Here is an 18,535-nt window from a genome sequence, read left to right on the forward strand (position 1 = left end):
AATTTCTTAGAAATGGAAAATTTCCCATGGAAAAATAAAGCACTGAAAAATTTTCCACCCCACATCTCTGTAGCCCAGATGTGGTTGTGAGGGCAGTGACTTGCTGGTTGTTTTTAGGCTTGAATCAACACACCGCCACCTACAAAATAACTGTTATTCTTCTTAACTGTTACTACTGATTATGTTAAAAGAAAAGTTCTGTGGGCTAAACTTCACAGGTTGATGTGAAACAAGTATTGGGGTGAGGAAGATGACAGCTATAAATGGTTGCTGGGATGATAAAATGAGTTCAGGGCATTTCCGGAACTTGAGCTTTCAATCCTGCCCTTCCCAAAAGATTCAAGCCCTATCCCTATCCAGCTGCTAATCCCTTCAGATTCCTTCAAATGCTTTTTGCATAGTGCAGACTGACAAGTATCATCTGTCTTGTGAGTTACTTACGCATTTGCCAAGTTTGTCATGTCTGAGTAGAAGCTTGCCCATAAAACAGCCAGTAAGCTTCAAGTCCAGATAACATCTGTTGTAGTTTTAACTCTTCTGCTGACTCCTGTTAAGAGTTATAAAATGTGCATAAATATTATTATCCAAGGTCTCATGTATTTGTCATAGCAGCAACAATTATTCATTTTACAGCTAAGGTAACTAAGGTTCTTGAAACATTTTCATTGAAGGGTGCCATGGGATCTCTGATCCCAACAGTCATGCTCCTTGCTATGTCCTATGTGCCATTAGCTGATTATCAGCCCCAGACCTGGACTGCACTGGGCCAGTTTGAGACCCTGGTGCAGTCCCTATTCTGGAGCCAAGAATCAGCTGATTGCTAGCCTTGGTGCCAGACCTGCCACACATTCGGTTTGAAGCACCATACAGACCATTTTGAATAACATTTTTATGATTGGTTTGTCATTTTATAGTGCCTTAAATTAGGTGCCCATGTAGCAACCTTGCCATATATGTTGTGATTACCTTGTTAATATGGCAAAAATGTAAGATATAGAGGGGGTTTGAGAGTACTCAGTGACTTCAGACAGTCAGGAACGGGATAGAACACCAGACTCAAATATGGTATTCATTGTGCCATTGTGCCTTTCAGAAGAAAGGGGCCAAATTATTTTTTTATTTTTTTTAACCCATACTAACAGTGTGGGTCTTTGTTTTCTAGAGACAAGGGCACATATTGCTTATCATGAATCTGCTACTTCATCCAAACCGATGCTTGTGGTTCACCCTCTATCTGTGCTGCATGAAGTAGTGCCATGTAGGGTTGTCTGAAATGGCTCTAAACAAGTTTATCCCAGGCAGACAGCACTGTGCTCTTTCCAATACCTGAGGTAGGTTGGATAGCTGCATGGTGTACTGCATTGTAAAATGTGAGATGTTCCTAGTTCAAGTAGTAGAGGCCCATGCGTTTATATTCGGAGGTTCTGGGTTCGATTCTTGCAGAGAACCCAGACATAGATGTCATTTATTTTTCCAGATAACTTTGACAGGAGCAGAACTCGGAATCCTGGTATAACTAATGTTCTAGTACAACCTCATAAGTAGTTATATAGTAGTATTGTGGCTCTCCTTATGGGGCAGTAGACAGTGGCATGCTATCTCCTACTTCTAAGGCCATGATAGCAGCATTGTCAAGATAATAATCTGCATCTCATTGAAAATGGAAAGACAGTGCTTGAACTTGGAGGAATAATTACCTCAGTGAATGTTGTTTTAAAACCTAAGTCACTAAAGCATTCTTTACTTGTAGTTCCCTTCAATTTAGTCTGGAATTTTTGATGTGTTGACCTGATAGAAAACAGGTGGCTGTGTTACCATTTTAGGTGTAGTTTGCTTCAGACTACACAAGACACTGCGCATTTTCCTTTGAGAGCTGCTTTTCAACATAATGTACTCCCTTTTGCCCTGATACTTTTTCAGCATCTTTATGTAGTTGCATCTTAAAGAATGCAAGTGATAAAGACTGCACAGTACTTTAACAATCAAATATTAAGCAAAATAAAAAGCATTTAAAAGAAACTTTTTTTTGGCTTCTAGGCTGTGGGTTCTCAATCTTTTATAGTGTGGGCCACGATAAAAATGACAGATTGTGCCATAGGCTATCTCCTCACTTGGTCTTGACCTCATAATATCCTTCTGGCAACTGCAATAACTGTTTACATTGAAAATTAACATAAGTATAGTTAAAATAGAACTGTATTTTCAGAATGTTGTTTAGCAGCTGAACACAAAAAGGAAAGCCAAGACTGTGCAGCCAGTAAGCTGTGTGAACCACTGGGTGCATCTACATTTGCACTTTACTGCAGTTGGCTAATTAGCTCCACAGTAGTGTCATAGTCTATGTGTGTGTCGGTATTCAGGCACTGTAAATTCATTAACTCCGCCGTAGAATAGTACTGCTGGGAACAGTTCTATCCTACAGTGCAGTATTTTACTGCACTGAAATGCCTGTAGATGGTCATAGGGGCTGATTCAGGCACCAGGGTGCTGAAGTGTGGTGACTGCCTGTTGCCTGCCCTCGCACTTTAGCACCTTTGTGTCCCAGCCAACCCCTCTGCCATTTCAGTGGTTGTCCTCTGGCTGATAGCTTCTTCTGATATGTCCCTACCTGGCAAGGGCAACAGCAAGTGGGATTGCTCAGCAGTAGATCCACTGGCTCTGCTCTTCCTCCTCAGCCAACTTTGTGAGCTGTAGGTGTGCGTAGGGTTTGGACCACCTGGTCTGCGGTTCTGAAACCCCATTCTCTCTCCCTTCTGCTGGACCTCTGTGGCCAGAGGGGGACACGACTGGGCTGTGAAGGTATGAGAACAAGGGACTGGCCTTATTGCATACAAATATTTCATAGATTGTTGCTGGAAAATCTTCTGAGCTGGGTGGCATCTTTTGTTGGACCTTCTATTCATCTGCTTTTTGAAATAGACTTAACCAAACTTTTGGTATCACAGTGCCCTTACTTGGGTCTCTGGGAGATGAGCAGACACTAGAGTTCTAGTGTCTCTGTAATTTAGCATGTTTCAGCAGTCATTTGGTATACGTAGTTTTTATCTGGTTCCATCCACATAGTTTCCATGAGGGCATTTGGTGCACTGAATGAGGTACACTACATTCTAAGATATATATGACCCATGGACTGTTGATGTTTTATTGTGAGGAATGTTGATTGTTGTGGCAATAGAAATGAGTTGATAGGTCTTGCATTTCTTGCTAAGGCAGGCCTAGGTCTCATTAGGCACCTATTGATCGGGGGGGGTTACTTCTGATGAGGAGCTGTGCAAAGTTAGGGGGCTGTTTAAAGGCCAGGGGGTAGGTGGAGGTGTGATGACAATATTCCTCTCAAGGTCTGGTCCTTTTCACATACAGGCTGCAACTGATGATTCTTCTAATTGATTCAATTATGGGATGGAGGTCACAACCTAGAGTGTGTAGCTAGTTGGTGGTTTCTTCTTGTGTTGTAGATTTCATAGGCATTAGGGCTGGAAGGGACCTCAGGAGATCCTCAAGTCCAGCCACCCGCCCAAAGGGCAGGAAGTCAGCTGGGGTCATAGGATCCCAGCAAGATAAGCATCCAGTTTACTCTTGGAGGTGTTCAGTGTTGGTGCTTGAGCCACCTCTGATGGCAGGTGGTTCCAGACCTTGGGGACTCGGATAGTAAAGAAATTCTTCCTTATGTCCAGCCTGGAATAGTCTTGCAGTAGTTTATAACTGTTCAACCTCAGGGTACTCTGGTGAACAGATGTTCCCCCAGATCCTGGTGGTCACCACCGATAAACTTATAGGTGGCTGTAACAGGAGTGCCACTTTCGGAGCCTCTCCGGACGTGCGGCTCCGCCCTCCTGCAATGAGCCGATCGCCCGCTTACTCTCGCCTGCCACGCCTTGATCTTGCTTATAATTGATGAATGATTGGAATTAGCGGGAAGCTGCCCATTTTTGTGCACCCCGACAACGGGGCGCCGTCTGCGGCTCCTTTTCCTCCCCTGCACCACAGCCCAAGCCTCGCAGATGGTGCTGGTGTGATCTATCTTGGGCCATGGTATTAGGTCCCGGCCCTTTGTTTGCCTTTGGGGCTCCTCGCTGCCCCCTCTCACTCCTGGGGCTCCTCGCTGCCCCCTCTCACTCCTGGGGCTGGGCCAACGCGCCCCAAGCAAAGCTGTGCCCTCTCTGGCACCACTTGCTGTGGCCACTGGGCACCAGGAACCCCCAGATTATTGGGGAGCTCCCGTGAGGCCTCCTCACACCCCTACAGCCTCACCCAGTCCTCCAGTCAAACAAGACACAAACGCAAAGCCCCCAGGCTACAACATAAAAGCTAGACCATTCTGGTCCAAAAAAATAGAAATCTCTCGTTACCAAAGAGAGAGAGAGAGAGCTCATCCACCCCCAGCAGGGACTGGGTGTTCCAACCATCCAAGCTCTCCCCTCGCCCAGGCTGAGTTCCTCCTCCCTCGGCTGCTGGAGGGGAACTGCCCTCCTGGCCTTCTGCCTGGGCTTAAGAAGGGCTAAGCTCCACCCCTTCCTGGCTCTAGGCTTCCCTGGTTGCTAGGGCAACCAGCACCTGCGCAGTCCTGGTGACTTGCAGCTGTGCTTCCCCTTTTCCGCCACTAGGGGTCTCTCCCAAGCCATTTCTGCTCTCAGTCGCAGAGCACCTGAGAGCCCTGCAACAGTGGCCATCAGATCACCCCTGTAATAGGTTGCTGTGGCTATTTGGGTGGCTTTCTAAGATATGGTTTATTTTTCTGCTGGAGTAGCCTTTCTGGGCAAAAGCCCTCAGATACTACTGTATCTGTTGCTTTTTGGAGAATATTGTGACACCCATCTCACCAAACTGAAAACTGCCCTTACTCCCTGACCTTGTCCAACCATACAGTTGTCCAATGGAGAACACCACCCATAAAAATTTTTGCCCCTCACATATGTCCTGGACCATCATGGCTACATCACGTCAGCACTACCAAACCAAGGCACAATCATTTCTGTAAATGACAGAGCTGGGCATAGAATTTTGGAGTCCCTACTCCTAATTTTCTGACTCGGCTCACTTACTTTCTTTAGTAACCTGCTAACTGCAAAGATATTTTTCTTCATGAAACGCTTAAGCCACAGAATTCATATGAAAATAACTTGAGGAATCTTAAGTAGGGTATTTCCTATGCGAGAATCTGTGATTTGGAAAAGAGCTAAAGAGTTTCCAGGGAGGTGTAATAGAAGGAGAAAGACCAGAAATGGCTAGTAGATAGCAAAGTTGCCATTAAAAAGGTTAGCTTGATTAGCAAAACATCAAGACCATTAAAAAGGAGAGATGATCCTTAACACCTGTGAAGTGAAGAACAAGAGCCATTAAGTCAATTGACTCCCTCAGCTGCCTGAATAGTAATACCACCACTGCTGCACGGTGGAGGAGGAACTGGAGCAAAATGCTTCTATCCCAGACAGAAAATCTGTCTGGTGACAGTTTTCTGGACACACATTTTGGGATTCAGCTAGTGTTCGAGTTTCCAGGGAGAAGAGTTCTTCAGAGCTGGTCCATCTTCCTTGGGGTAACTAATTAACTGACCAAAGGCATGGCGACAATTCCTAAATGGTTCAGGGATGTTCTTCAGTGGTGTAACAAGCTGAGCTGGTGCCCAGGGCAGAAAAGCGGGGTAGAGGACAGACGATGGCATGCAGTTCCCAGAGCTGGGACCACATGTCTTGTCTTTTTGTACATAGAGGACTCTTGTCTCCAGCAGTAGCAGTCTGGCCCCTATGCCAACACTAAATGAGAACTCTAAAAACTCTAAATGCAACAAGTATATGTTGTGCCACACCAACCAGGACTAGACTATCTTTTTAAGTAAGAAACTTAAGACTTGTTGGGTTTAATAAAAGGGAGATACATAGTAAGCAAAGGCATAATTAGGCTGTAGATCTCTCCGCCACAGGTTGGTATTGAGGCCAAGAATTTAGCAGGATTCAAAGAATTAAACATTCATGTGGATAGTAAGAATGCCTGCAACCTTATTGAGTAAGTAATAAAAAAGAGAAACTCTCTTGCAGTGGGGCTGAGAGCAGCTATTAGTTGATGGGGGTAGAAAAATACTTTAGGTGAGCACGGTATTCTTTTAAAGGGTTTCCTGAACCTTCCCCTGGTATTTTTGCACGTAAGGGATAGATACGGAGTTAGGCAGCGCACCGCCAGGATCTAGTATAGCGGTTGCTGTATTCCCAGAAAACTCTGATCATATTGTTCTTTCTCACAGCTGCAAACAAGCTAATGGGAGGAGATGCCTCTGTCTGTTGCAGAGCTGTTACACCCAGTTGGTATTGGATAAACAGTTTAAAAATAGCTTATGCATGATTTGAGCTTGGTTGATTTGGTCCTGTCATTTACTGTCCAGGGTGTGGAGAGCAGTTGGGTATTTGTAGTGTGATGGGATAAACACAGAAGGGAACTTGCTTATTTCAGTCTTCAGTGAAGTGTTTGACCTCAGTAGTTCTCTCCCTCTGTGGTGCATGTGGTTTTTCTTTTTAAAAAACAAAGAGTATTTTCTTTTCGTCATGGATATAGTCTCATGTATTTTGATGCATGAAGAATGATCAAAGAAAGGCTAGGGGGAGGAGCAATAACTTTAAAGAGTCTAGCACTTTATTGTAAACTAGATGGTGAAGTTAAGCAATTTTTATTGGATAAATTGAAGGTAGAAGGACAAAGACCCAAGCATAGATGCAAGGTACCAGTCTGCTATAGTATGAGATACAATGAGCTTGATTTGACATTTTCTTACCCAATTTCAACTCTACAGCTTCACTGTAAGGTCAGCGGAGTTACCATGGTCCAAAACCAGTGTAATGGAAGGAGAATCACAGCCAGTGTCTGTTTGTAATGCAATCGGCTGAGAAGACAAATATTAGATATTCCAACTAGTAACTTTTTTTTCTATCAACAGGATCAACTTTATGTAGCTATGACCTACAGCCATCTGAGTACACTACAGATCCCAAAGCCTCTGAGTTGTGTCCTAAGCTCCCAGTTCCAGAGAGGTAAATTTAACTACTTTACACTAATTGGTTGCATTTCATTTCTTTTTCTTTTTTTATATTTTAACAGCTTAATTTAAGACAGAAAGAATAGTGTCACTTGCACCTGTTATTTTAACAAGTTACTTCTTTTAGTACAAAGGTCACTTTCAAAAAGACGCTATCAGTACTTTTTAAAAAAAAAAATCTCTTGCTTAGCAGTGTGACTAAAGTTGAAATCTTAACAATTTTGTTTGCTTTTTGGCATTGATGTTGTGCCATGTGTCAGATTGTTTGCTACCCTTCACCCAAGACCTGGCTATAATTTAGTGATTCTGTTTGACCCCAATTCATAAAGTATTTTGAGTTCTTTAAGAATGAGAAGTGATATGTGCAAAAAATGACAGCTTTGCCATCTATAAGATTTAGTTTACATTTTATTCAGCCAATGAGACTGGTTTGTTTCACATCCTGATTCTATATATTGTGTCAGAGTATTCAATTCTAGATTAAATACCTGCGAGAGAAGAGAACTAGAAAAAAAATTGAGATAATCCTGTTTGCCCATTACTGCTGTATTTTCTCACATACATTATACTCCAGAATATAATACATAGGTTGCTTATGAGAGGCAGAATGAAGGAGGGGAAAAAGGTTGTTCCAGAGTTATGGCTACACAGAGCAGGGACAAAGCCTAATCTTTAGCTAATTCACCCTCCCTTTCCTGTATAATTAAAGTTGAAACCATATCTGCTGCTGAAGTCTGGTCTCCATGGGCAGATCTGTGATTTGGAAAAGATCTAAAGAGTTTCCAGGGAGGTGTAATAGGAGGAGAGAGACCAGAAACAGCAAGTAAATAGCAAAGTTGCCATTAAAAAGGTTAGCTAGATTAGATTAGCGGGAGAAAATTTTGTGCCATATGTTAGAAAATATGTTATGCTTTTTAAACAAGGTACCTAGCATTAGTGCCTAAAATTTCAGCTAAGAGCCATCCCATTTGATTATATTTATTAAATATATGGTGGAAGGGACCTCACCAAATTATCTAGTTCAGCCCCGTATTTTCATAGGAATTGTGTCAAATGAGACTCTTGGCTTTGTGGAAATTTGTCATCCAGCAAAGAAGTGCTTAATATTTCCAAATAAAGCCAGTTTCCAGTTATTTCATAATGTGGGGCTCTTTCAGGGCCCAGTTTCGCAAATGTGATTACAGATAATTGCACTGATTTGAGTTAAGACTACTCCCATGCTTTTACAAGACTGGGCTTCCCATGTGTATTTAGCTGAAAGTTGCAGGGGCATGATGCACCAGATGCTTGTTACCAAGCTTAGTTTTATCTAATCAAGAGTTCTCAGTTTGGTTATGTTTCTTCAGGATCACGTCCTAAACTTTCTTCATGTATGTTTATAAAGGAAAAAACTGAAAAAGTCCTGGATAGGTTATGTTGCATAAATTTTGGTTCTAGAAATTAGTTTTGTGTTTTGCTTACATAAGCAGCATGTCCACATTTCTTACTTTTTTTTTTAAAAAGTTGATGCTCATGATAGGCTGCAACTAGAATATCGACAGTAATATTTTTACATGCAGATCAGTATTTGGTACCACTGAGCTTAACTATACCAGGTGCCCTTCCACAATAAATAAAAATTGCAGTGTCAGAATGCATACTAAAAAGAGCTTGTCAGACTTAACATTTGCCAGAATTTAATGTTCTTTTCTATCTATACTTTCCTATGTCATTCAGTTTGATTGGATCTAGTTAAATAAGAAAGTAGGCAGATGGAATATTGTGTCATGTCATTTTATAATAATGTGCAAATTCCTGACAAAAAAGTGTTCTTGAAAGAGATATAACATTAGTGAAGGATTTTTTTATTCTATGCTAATACATTAAAATAAAATGAAAGCATATGCTGAACTCTGTTGATTCATCCACAGAGGATGGAGAGGGGTGGGGAAAGCCCAGTATTTGACTTGAAATAACTTTGTTGTGTTAAGTATTGTTCTAATTAAGTTCTCTGAGTGAATTAGTGCATTTTGAAGGAAGAAATAATCTGGGAGGTGGACTAATAAAATAGGGTCTGCAGGAAGAGGAATGTTGGGGTGGAAAACGATCTGGCATTTGCTTCCCCAGAACAGACCCTCAGCTTGTGTAAACTCCCTTATAACTCCACTGATGTCAGTGGAGCTACGAGGTTAACACCATTGAAGGCACCCCTGAAGGTCTTCTTCATTTTGTGTCGGGAACATAGGGGTTCCTCAGGCCCTGCGACACAAACCTACAGACACTGAGGGACTGTGACGTTTCATCTCCCTGTCCATCTTCTGGCCCCCAGTAGTTGGTGCCCAAAAGCTTGCAATTAAAGAATTATTTTTGCAAAAATCTTGTTGATCTGATCAAAGATACCATCTCTACCATAAGCCCAGATTGCTTTTTCCTCTAGAGCAATACAGTTGCACCCTGGATATCGGCCCCCAGTAGTGGACTTGGCAATTACCAGCTCCAGCAGCTGCTTCTCCCAAACTGTTTCCTTCGTGCTAGAGAGTAGTTTTGCTGTGCTGGGCTTTTTGGATTATAGAATACTAGACAAACCTAATCAGCTTTTCCCACCTGTCTCAGTGAGTCCAGCTCCACAGAGTTGTGGTAGAAGGGCTTCCATGTAGTTGAGGAGAAAAAAAGAGCAGGCTGCAGAGAGATTTCTTTCTATTTGGCCCAGGCTCCCCTACATACATGGGCACATGAGGGATAATGGGGAACCCAAGGACTTCAGATCACCCCTTTTTGAGGCCCTCTTCACAGAGAACTGCTCTCTCAACTGTTTCTTGAGCTTGTGCAGTTTAATGAGGCCCTTACTGTAATTGTAATGTATCTGTCATGTATTTTTTGCTCTTATTTATTCAACATCATCCTCTAATGTAATGTGTTCTGCTGCTGATGATCCTGATTAAGCAGCAGATTATTCTTAGATACTAATAATTCCTTTTAGGCATGTAATGTCCCAAGGTGTAATCAAGAGGCCATATAAAACAGCTAAGGTCAGTCTGAATAGATTGATTATTTCATTTTTTATTAAACAAGGTACATCACACATTCAGTGAGTTAGAACCACTGAAATAGCAGCAGATCTCACATGGTGGATTCTCAAGAGCCTCATTTATTCAAGAAAACTTGTAGTAAATACTAACCTCATTTTTTATTCATTATAGCAATGTTAGAATTTAACTTTTACATATACAAGCAGGTAACTTAAATATGTAGTTTAATTGTTACAGCAAGTAGGCTTTTAGTTGATAAAATAAAAGTGCCTGTGAAAAAGGCAAAAAGTAGCTGTTTCTCTTCCAAAACATATTCTGGGCTAGAATACTTCTAATGCTAACTATTTCTATTGATTTTTTTTTTTTCCTCCAACATGGCAATCTTTTAAAAAAGGTGTGGAAAAAATTGAGTTCCCTGAAACGCTTTAAGGGACTAAATTGAACCATGTTGGAAAGATGGTGCTGTTTTTAAGTGAAAGTCTGTGAAACTTTGTTAGCTTTCTGTAAAAAATACAGCACTGACATGAATTAAAAGTTAAATGCAAAACACTCCTAATGTCAAGGTTTTCAAATTTCATTGCACAGATCTGCACTGTACCAATACAGTGCAAAATTGTCTCTATGTTATGAAAAGGTTGAGAGAATGTATGGTTTGTCTTCTAGCTAGGGAAGCTATTACTATGGGTTTAATTTGATTTTTAACAGCTCTGACTAAATATATTTTTATTTTGCTATGCTTAACTGCTATCTTTACCTGTAACTGGAGGTAGAGTATCAATATGGGCATCTGTGAATGTATTTACTTAGGACAGAAAACTTAAGACCATGTCATTTAGAATTGTCTGTCAGTTTCACAAAAGCCTGGGATCTGTTAATTATCCAGTTATGGAGGGTGATCATAATTTCCTTCCAATTCTGTATTGCATAATTAGACAATCCATGGTTGTTAGTATGTCACCCCCCCCCCTAATTAATGCATAGAAGGATATGCCTAAGGCAGCTGAATCTCTTGCTGCACACTGAAGTGAGGTTTAGAATTTTGGAAACACTCACAATTAAAAAAGAAAAGGTGTCTTGGTATGAGAAATCTCTGGCTTGAAGATGTTTACTAAAATTGGAAAACCCCAAAGGAATTGCATCCCCTGCTGCTGCACTTGACTGAAATCTTGCAAGTAGGAAAGTAAAAACTAACGGAGAAGAAGAAAAGAATCTTTTGGTTAAAGGAAAATTCCAGTTTAATGTTAAGGATATATTTTATTCATTCGATCCCATATTGTTAATAAAAAGTATCTTAAGTAAAGTAGAAAAGAATAATTAAAAGAAAATAGGCCACCTTGACAGTTGGATGTAGTTTATGGCACGTGGAATGCAGCTTCTCCCTAGGAAAGCATCACCTAAAAATGTTGAAGTTTCTGCTGTCTTGTAGTACTGTCTAGTGGATTGCATACCTGGGTCTGTTTTAGTGAGATGAGAAGTATAATGCAAAACAACTATGCCAAGGGAGAGATGATTCCAGTGCCATTCAGGGCAAAAGGATAATAATGACACGTTACAGACAACTTCAAATATGTGATTTTTTTATTTATTTTTTTTATAAAAAGGAATGTAAGAGAAAACTATTTAGCTAAGGCTATGTAAGTAATCATTGTCATAGTCATCTCCAAAACAAGTATAGCATGGGGGGGAAAAATAAAAAAATAATCATTATTGTTTGGCAACTGTGATAAGTGATGATGTGTTCTTGTGTAAAGTATATTTTTGCATTAGTCGTTCTTGAGTTACTTCTGCAGCAACTGTAGGTCAGTGCTCCATTTGAAAGGCAGTGAAGGGCATTGTTTGATTTGCTTTACCATATGTCACTTGAATGACAGATACTTAAGTTGAAATAGGAGCATAGATTTTTTTTGTGGGTTTTTTGAGGGTGGGTGGATAACATCATGTTGGAATATGCACTCCACCCTCTTTTCAAAGGTACTTGTAATAACTGCATCACTCCCCATTATGACCATCCTCATTTTATGCAACACCTCAACATTAATCTCACAGTACCTGGTCATGATTGCTATGAGGGTGGAGTGCATTGCATCAAATCACCTTTCATTTGTGTGTTGATGTGGCATTTATATTAAGTAGGAGTAATTTTTTTTCTGATTTTTTTTTCTTGTGTCACCAGTGCACCTATTCCATTCTTCCATCGCTGTGCTCCTGTGAACATTTCCTGCTATGCCAAGTTTGCAGAGGCCCTGATCACCTTTGTCAGTGACAGTAGTGTCTTACACAGGCTGATTAGTGGAGTTATGACCAGCAAAGAGATTATAATGGGACTTTGCTTGTTATCACTAGGTAATTGTTTTTCTCATTATTAGATATTTCATAGTACTGCATTAGGAGACTGTTAACATCCTTTAGCCACAATATGAACATAAAACACATACAATAACAAGCCCTCAGAAAACTGTTTTAAAATGTTTTTTTAACTCAACAGCTGAATAACTGTTTCAAAAGTAGTACATGTAGTTGTGGTGTACTCCCCTTATTTGATACGGAGAGCACAGGGGTTTGGAACAACCTTCAGTGTGCTATTGCCACAGTATTTACCGCAGTGGGGGTAGGGTCCTGTTTTATAATGTCCCCTCCCTCTCTAATCCATTCTTTGTCTAACCCTCTCTTAAAAAAACCCTATGAAAAAAGAGAGAGTTTGACAGAGTGAGCAGGCAATACATGGTCTTATGGCTTCATAAACTTGGGATTTAGGTTCTTTCAGTGTGCTTTGTTTAGCTTGCTGGGCTGAGTGTGGGGATTTTCAAAGGAGCCTTAGACAGTGAGGGTGCCCAGTTGATATTGGTTTAGCTTGGAGTTAAGTACAAAAATCCCTTAGTCTCCTATGAAAATCCCAGCCTTGACTGTGTAGTAGAGAATCTCCAGTGACATATATGCACTTTTATAAATGTACTGCTAGGAAATTTCCAATTCTTACCCCTTGCTTTCTCATTCGTGACACTAATATTGCACCAAAATGAAGTGATATTTTAAACAATCCCTGTACATTAATATGAAACAGTCTGCAACCAAATATATTGCATTCTTGATCAGCTGATTTTATAGTGTTGCACCCTTTATCTAAAAAGAAATATCTTACTGTTTGCCATCTGTCCAAACTGTGTGTGGTTAGAAAAAAAAGTACAGTTCTGACATTATGACTGACTACAGGGTGCCACAAAGGCTTTACCAGCAAGAAAGAACTGTCTCTAGTCAGTATGTCTCTACAGGCAAGAGAGAGAGAATGCCAGATGTCAGTTTAAAACACTCCCCCCCCCCCAAAATCACTTCTTAGCATTAACTGCAAAGAAACTCACTGAACTGGTTGTTCCATTGTACTGAGTGGTAAAATTGAGAGCTGTAAGAGTGTGACCTAAAAGTAAAATAAATAAATAAATCAGAATTTAAAAAAATAGTTGGCTATATTAGCAGAGCTTTTGTTAGCGTGCCAGATTTTGTTTTATAGATATACTGCAGAATTTTACATAAAATTACTTTGGTCACTTTTTTAAGTTAAATAAGGATGGAAATATGATCGCTTTAGTATCTTTTTATTCTCTAATAATTAAAAAAAATAAAGTGAGAGTGTTAGAATGTTTAATTCGTGAAGCAGACCCCAATGACTTTCACTTAGAGATGTCATCTGTACACATACATGTTAATCCGTGAAATTAAGGAGGACCTTTTAGCAGGCTGTACCCATAGGGTATACAACTGTATCAGTAAAACTCACTAAAGTACCTCCTTTGATGAAAGCAAATATAGCACAACATAGTAATTTTTTCCTTGTCACTAACATGACATCTTAAAACACATACTTGTCATAATATCTGCACTTGTTTGGCGTGTGTGTTTTGCATGTGTATTCTGCTCCACTGTTGAGGAGTTGTACAATGATTTCCCAACTCATTATGTTAAACTCACAGTCTTGTCATGTCCTGTTCTCTTCCTGTGTGTGACTACATCTATGTGTGTGTATGCATTATGTTTTCTATGTAATGCACTGTTGTAAAAGCGCACATGCTCTGTTTTATTTAATTGGCAAGTGGAAAAAACAGGAGTGTAGATACTAGCTGAGGTATATCTTTTCAATGAGCTAGTAAAGTTTGGACATAAATATTTCCTTTAAAAATATATTGAAGTGCAGTTAATTAAACTTTTTACTTCTTCTCCAGGAAAAGCTTGTTTTCATGGGTCTTCCTGTCTGAAATAATTACTCTGCTTTTTTTTTTTTCTCCCCCCCTGCAGTGCTGTCCATGATTTTGATGGTCATAATCAGGTACATTTCAAGAGTACTTGTTTGGATCTTAACAATTCTTGTAATTCTGGGATCACTTGGTAAGTATTGTTGGTATCCTTGTTTGTGAGAGCCAAGTTCTAGTAGAGTGGATGAATTGTGATGTGACAGCCATCATTTTTCATAGTACCTGTGTATTTTATGATGTAGCAAATTTAGAAGAATTTCAGTATACCAGTAAAACTTTCTTCGAAATACTTGGCTCTTGTGATCATTGATGATGGATGTGATCAGAAAGGAGACAGTAAAACTAGATCCTTGGGTTGTATGCTATTCAGAAATTTCATAGCTGATGATTTTTGAAAGAACAAAATAACCTGTCCCACTCTCACCTGTTCTTTATATACTGAGAAGTCATGCAGTGTATGCACACCAAATAAAGTGTCATGTGTGAAACATATAGTTTGGCTTGTATTAGGCGGTTGTTTTCAAGTCGATGAGAGTTGTGCCAGTGGCTTTCCTGGGTTCAGGATTTCACTGTGGAAGCTGACTTTGATACGTCACTTCCCTCTCTTCACCATGTCTTCATTTTGGTCTTTCAGTTTTTAGTTTTGTTTTCTATCTCAGGTGAGCCATTCTAGCTCCTTTTCTGTCAGTACTGCTTTTCCAATTTCCAAATCGGTTCTTCTTGAGGTAGAGGCACATCTGTAGTTGAGCTAAGGTACTATTTCTGGCATTGTGGATTTACTCCCTTTCTCTGCTGTCAGTTGTTCCCTTTCCTCTTCCCTTGGTGTCAGTTGTCTCTTGAGAGGTGTTTGCCCTTTCACTTGCTGCTATTTCTTTATTCCTCTTGTGTCTCTTTAAGCCTCCTTCACTCAGTTCTTAAACCTGCTGTCTTACTAATTCCCCACCCTTATCACACCACAAAATCTTCCTACTGTCCTTCCCTTCCCCTCCCCCTTTTTTTTCTCTAGTCCTGCAGATGGCAGCAGTATCTGGTTTTGCCGGACCTCGCACATTCAGTGCTCTCCTCTGTTCTTCTTAAACCACATGAAATTGGGTACTGAGCCAAGGCACCACCAGGACCTAGGTAGATTTAGCAAGGGTTTGCACAGGCCAGGAAAAGTTCTTATGTGACTAAGAGGCAGATTGGAAGCCCAACACCACTCCAGCCTCCAAAACGTTTCCTCAGGAAGTAACTTCAGTGCACATGGGTATTTTCTATCAAGCTGGACTCAGAATAAAAACTGCTGGATTTGTCTTGATTTCAGCTTTTGTGTGTGCACATCACATATCCTGTTGTCCCTTTTTGCTTTGAAATATAGGTGGCACAGGAGTACTGTGGTGGCTGTATGCTCAGCAAAAAACATCCATCAATGAAACCCTCACAGCTGATGAGCTTCAAATAGCTGAAGACAATCTTCAGGCTCTGCTGGTCTATGCCATTTCAGCTACCGTCTTCACAGTAAGTGCTTTGTTAACAACTAAACTATACAAAGCCTCTTGCTGTTTTTTTTCAGATACCTTGCGTTATGTGCATGAAGCATGAAAAATACCTCCGAATCAACATCCTTTTCTGTTGCATGCTTTCTACCAGTAGGCTCTGCTGGACAACATATTTTTTTTAGTGTCAGGAGGGAGAGAGTATTGTAGGGCCTGAGCCTGCAGCTGCTCTGGATCATTCTCAGAAGCTGAATAGGACTTCCAAGCATAGAGCAACTGTCATATTGGGACCCTGAATCTGTATGTTTACTTTCATTTGGAAGATTTTCACTAAAGGAACTTAATGGAGATGATACTTCTTTGCTTGAGTTTAGTTGATTAGAATTCTTCAGGGCCTGCATGCACTGTAACTATACCTGCTTAAAGGCTCTTATTTACCATTTATTTCATGAAATTGTTTGCTGCTCTGTTCCCGTCCACATCCCTCTAGTAATATCACAATAATTTAATATTGGCGTTCCTGATATTGAGTTTACCCCATCTCAAAATGCTGCACAAATATATGGTTAAAATTACAATCCTAACAAGTCTAGTGGGAAATACCTGTGCAGCTGTTGAACGCAACATATGCTCCACAACATGGTGTCAGCTGTTAATAAACTTACCTCAGAAGTCCATTAGGTTCAATATAAAAAGATAGAGTTAATGGTGACATTAGTTGCATTTGTGTGATTTTTGTCTGGGATTGCATGGTTTAATTGAGCAGTTTGGTTTGGAGTTTTGTTCAATTTGAAAAGCAATTAAAACGTCAATAATTCTTAAACGTATGATCTGTATTGAACTTAATTTACCTCCTAATTTGAATGACAAAAGATTTTAAAGTTCGGTCTTATTGGTTGGTAGATGATGCTGTGCTGGAAGTTGATTGTTTTCTGTTTGAGAATCCTGCATCAGTCACTAGCAGATGGGCTATTTTTTTGTCACCTGACATGTCAAATGGAAACTTCTTTCCCCCAGGTTATCCTGTTCTTGATAATGATAGTCATGCGCAAGCGAGTAGCTCTCACCATTGCCTTGTTCCATGTGGCTGGCAAGGTCTTCATCCACTTGCCGCTGCTAGTCTTCCAGCCATTCTGGACTTTCCTTGCGCTCATCCTGTTTTGGGCCTACTGGATCATGGTCCTGCTGTTCCTTGGCACTACAGGTATGTGAACTTCGCTTGTTTCAAGTAGACTTTACTATCTCCTTGCCAGGGCTTCAGGTATTAGTAGCTAAAATTGGGGGGCAAACTTACAAGAAGAATCTTGGTGAGCTCCTGTGCGATTGTGTTCTCTGCTGTAGTGACTTCAGTGCTTTCACTGGGTACTGTAGTCCTGATGGATATTGTAAGTGTGTCTGTGTGCCTGAATTGATCCTAGGGGTGAGGACATTGCTTCATGACCTATGAGGGGCCTTCTGCCATTATTTTACCCCTTTGATGTGAGAAGGGCCAGCAAACAGAGGCATCAAACAGGGCAGGCAGTTTGCACGCAGATCACTGGTCAGTTTGCAGGCCAGTTGCATGTCCCTGTCTCCCCCTTTGAGGGGAGAGCCTTTCAGCTTGGTGTGAAGAAGGAGGGAAAAAGGAATGCATTGGGGCCAAGCAACAGTAAACACGCCAGCTTTCAGGTGAGTTTGCTAGGAATGGTGGACTTAGAAGAAGGGCAGTAAGAGGGAAGAGGCAGATTAAGAGACTCAGGGAAATGGCTGGAGGCTGTTGGAGTGCCAGAACCACAGCCACTACCTCTGCTTGCACCTGTGAGGTTTCTGTCCAGGCAGGACCATGCATCATCAAGGCTTCCACTGAGATACAGGTTTGGTGCTGTGGGGACTGCGGTTTGCAGGTTCCTTCCAGTGATGGCCAGGTTGGGGGGTGCCTGTGGTGTGATCGGTGCCTCCTGGTGGTGTCTCTCGGGGAACAGGCGAGAGAGCTACGAAGCATCCTCCGCCATGAGGAGTTTGTGGATTCAGTGCTGGAAGAGACCTCTGGGACTGTGGAGGAAGAACTGCCAGAGGTAACGTTAGGGAAAGGAGAGGACATGGACTCCCAGGAAAGTGGATGCTGGAAGCTTGTGACCTCTGGCAGCAAGCAGAAATTTTCATCTCCACCTGCAGCAGTTTGCCTGGAGAATCGATATGGAGCCCTAGAAAGAGAGGGTGAGAAGCATGTTACATTAGTGGAGGTGGACAGGACAGGCCTCCCCAAGGTGGGAAAGATTGAGATGACTGCCACCAAGAAGAAGCAACAGGTGGTGGTAGCTGGAAACTCCTTTCTGCAGGGAACAGAGGGATCCATCTGCTGCCCTGACCTGTTGTCTTGGGAAGTCTGTTGCTTGCCCGGATCCAAAGTATCACGGAGGGATTACTGAGACTCATCCAGCCCTCTGAATACTACCCCATGCTGCTTATCCATGTGGGCACCAGTGATACTGCCATGGTAGTTCCTGAGCAGTTCAAAGGTGACTACAGGGCTCTGGGTGCCAGTGTGAAGGGGAGAGGGTCTTGGGTGGTGTTCACTTTGATTCTTCCAGTCAAGGGAAAGAGACTGAGTAGGATTGGGTGCATCCTGCAGATCAATGCCTGGCCGCACTGTTACCAGATTTGCCCACTACTTTGGGGTGTGCTCATTTATTAGGGCTAGGGTCTTGGTAATTCTGTCATTGTGCTGCTTGTGTTACTTGTGTTTCTATACGGAGCTGTACCTCTCCCTTCTGCAAGCCCTCACCCCCAATGGAGCTATCTTGC

General features: G+C 41.4%; 1 protein-coding gene across 1 annotated transcript in view; it reads left to right on the forward strand.

Moving 5' to 3' along the window:
* SLC44A1 (solute carrier family 44 member 1) overlaps positions 1-18,535 on the forward strand; it is a 79,683-nt gene that overhangs the window by 35,542 nt on the left and 25,606 nt on the right. Inside the window, exons 5-9 of the mRNA XM_019554721.1 lie at positions 6,926-7,019; positions 12,206-12,375; positions 14,320-14,409; positions 15,634-15,773; positions 16,769-16,955. Of these exons, the coding sequence (XP_019410266.1) occupies positions 6,926-7,019; positions 12,206-12,375; positions 14,320-14,409; positions 15,634-15,773; positions 16,769-16,955 (681 nt within the window). The remainder of the gene's footprint in view (positions 1-6,925; positions 7,020-12,205; positions 12,376-14,319; positions 14,410-15,633; positions 15,774-16,768; positions 16,956-18,535) is intronic.

The sequence above is a fragment of the Crocodylus porosus genome, unplaced genomic scaffold, assembly GCF_001723895.1.
Source record: "Crocodylus porosus isolate Cpor-Errol unplaced genomic scaffold, CroPor_comp1, whole genome shotgun sequence".
Classification (NCBI taxonomy): domain Eukaryota; kingdom Metazoa; phylum Chordata; order Crocodylia; family Crocodylidae; genus Crocodylus; species Crocodylus porosus.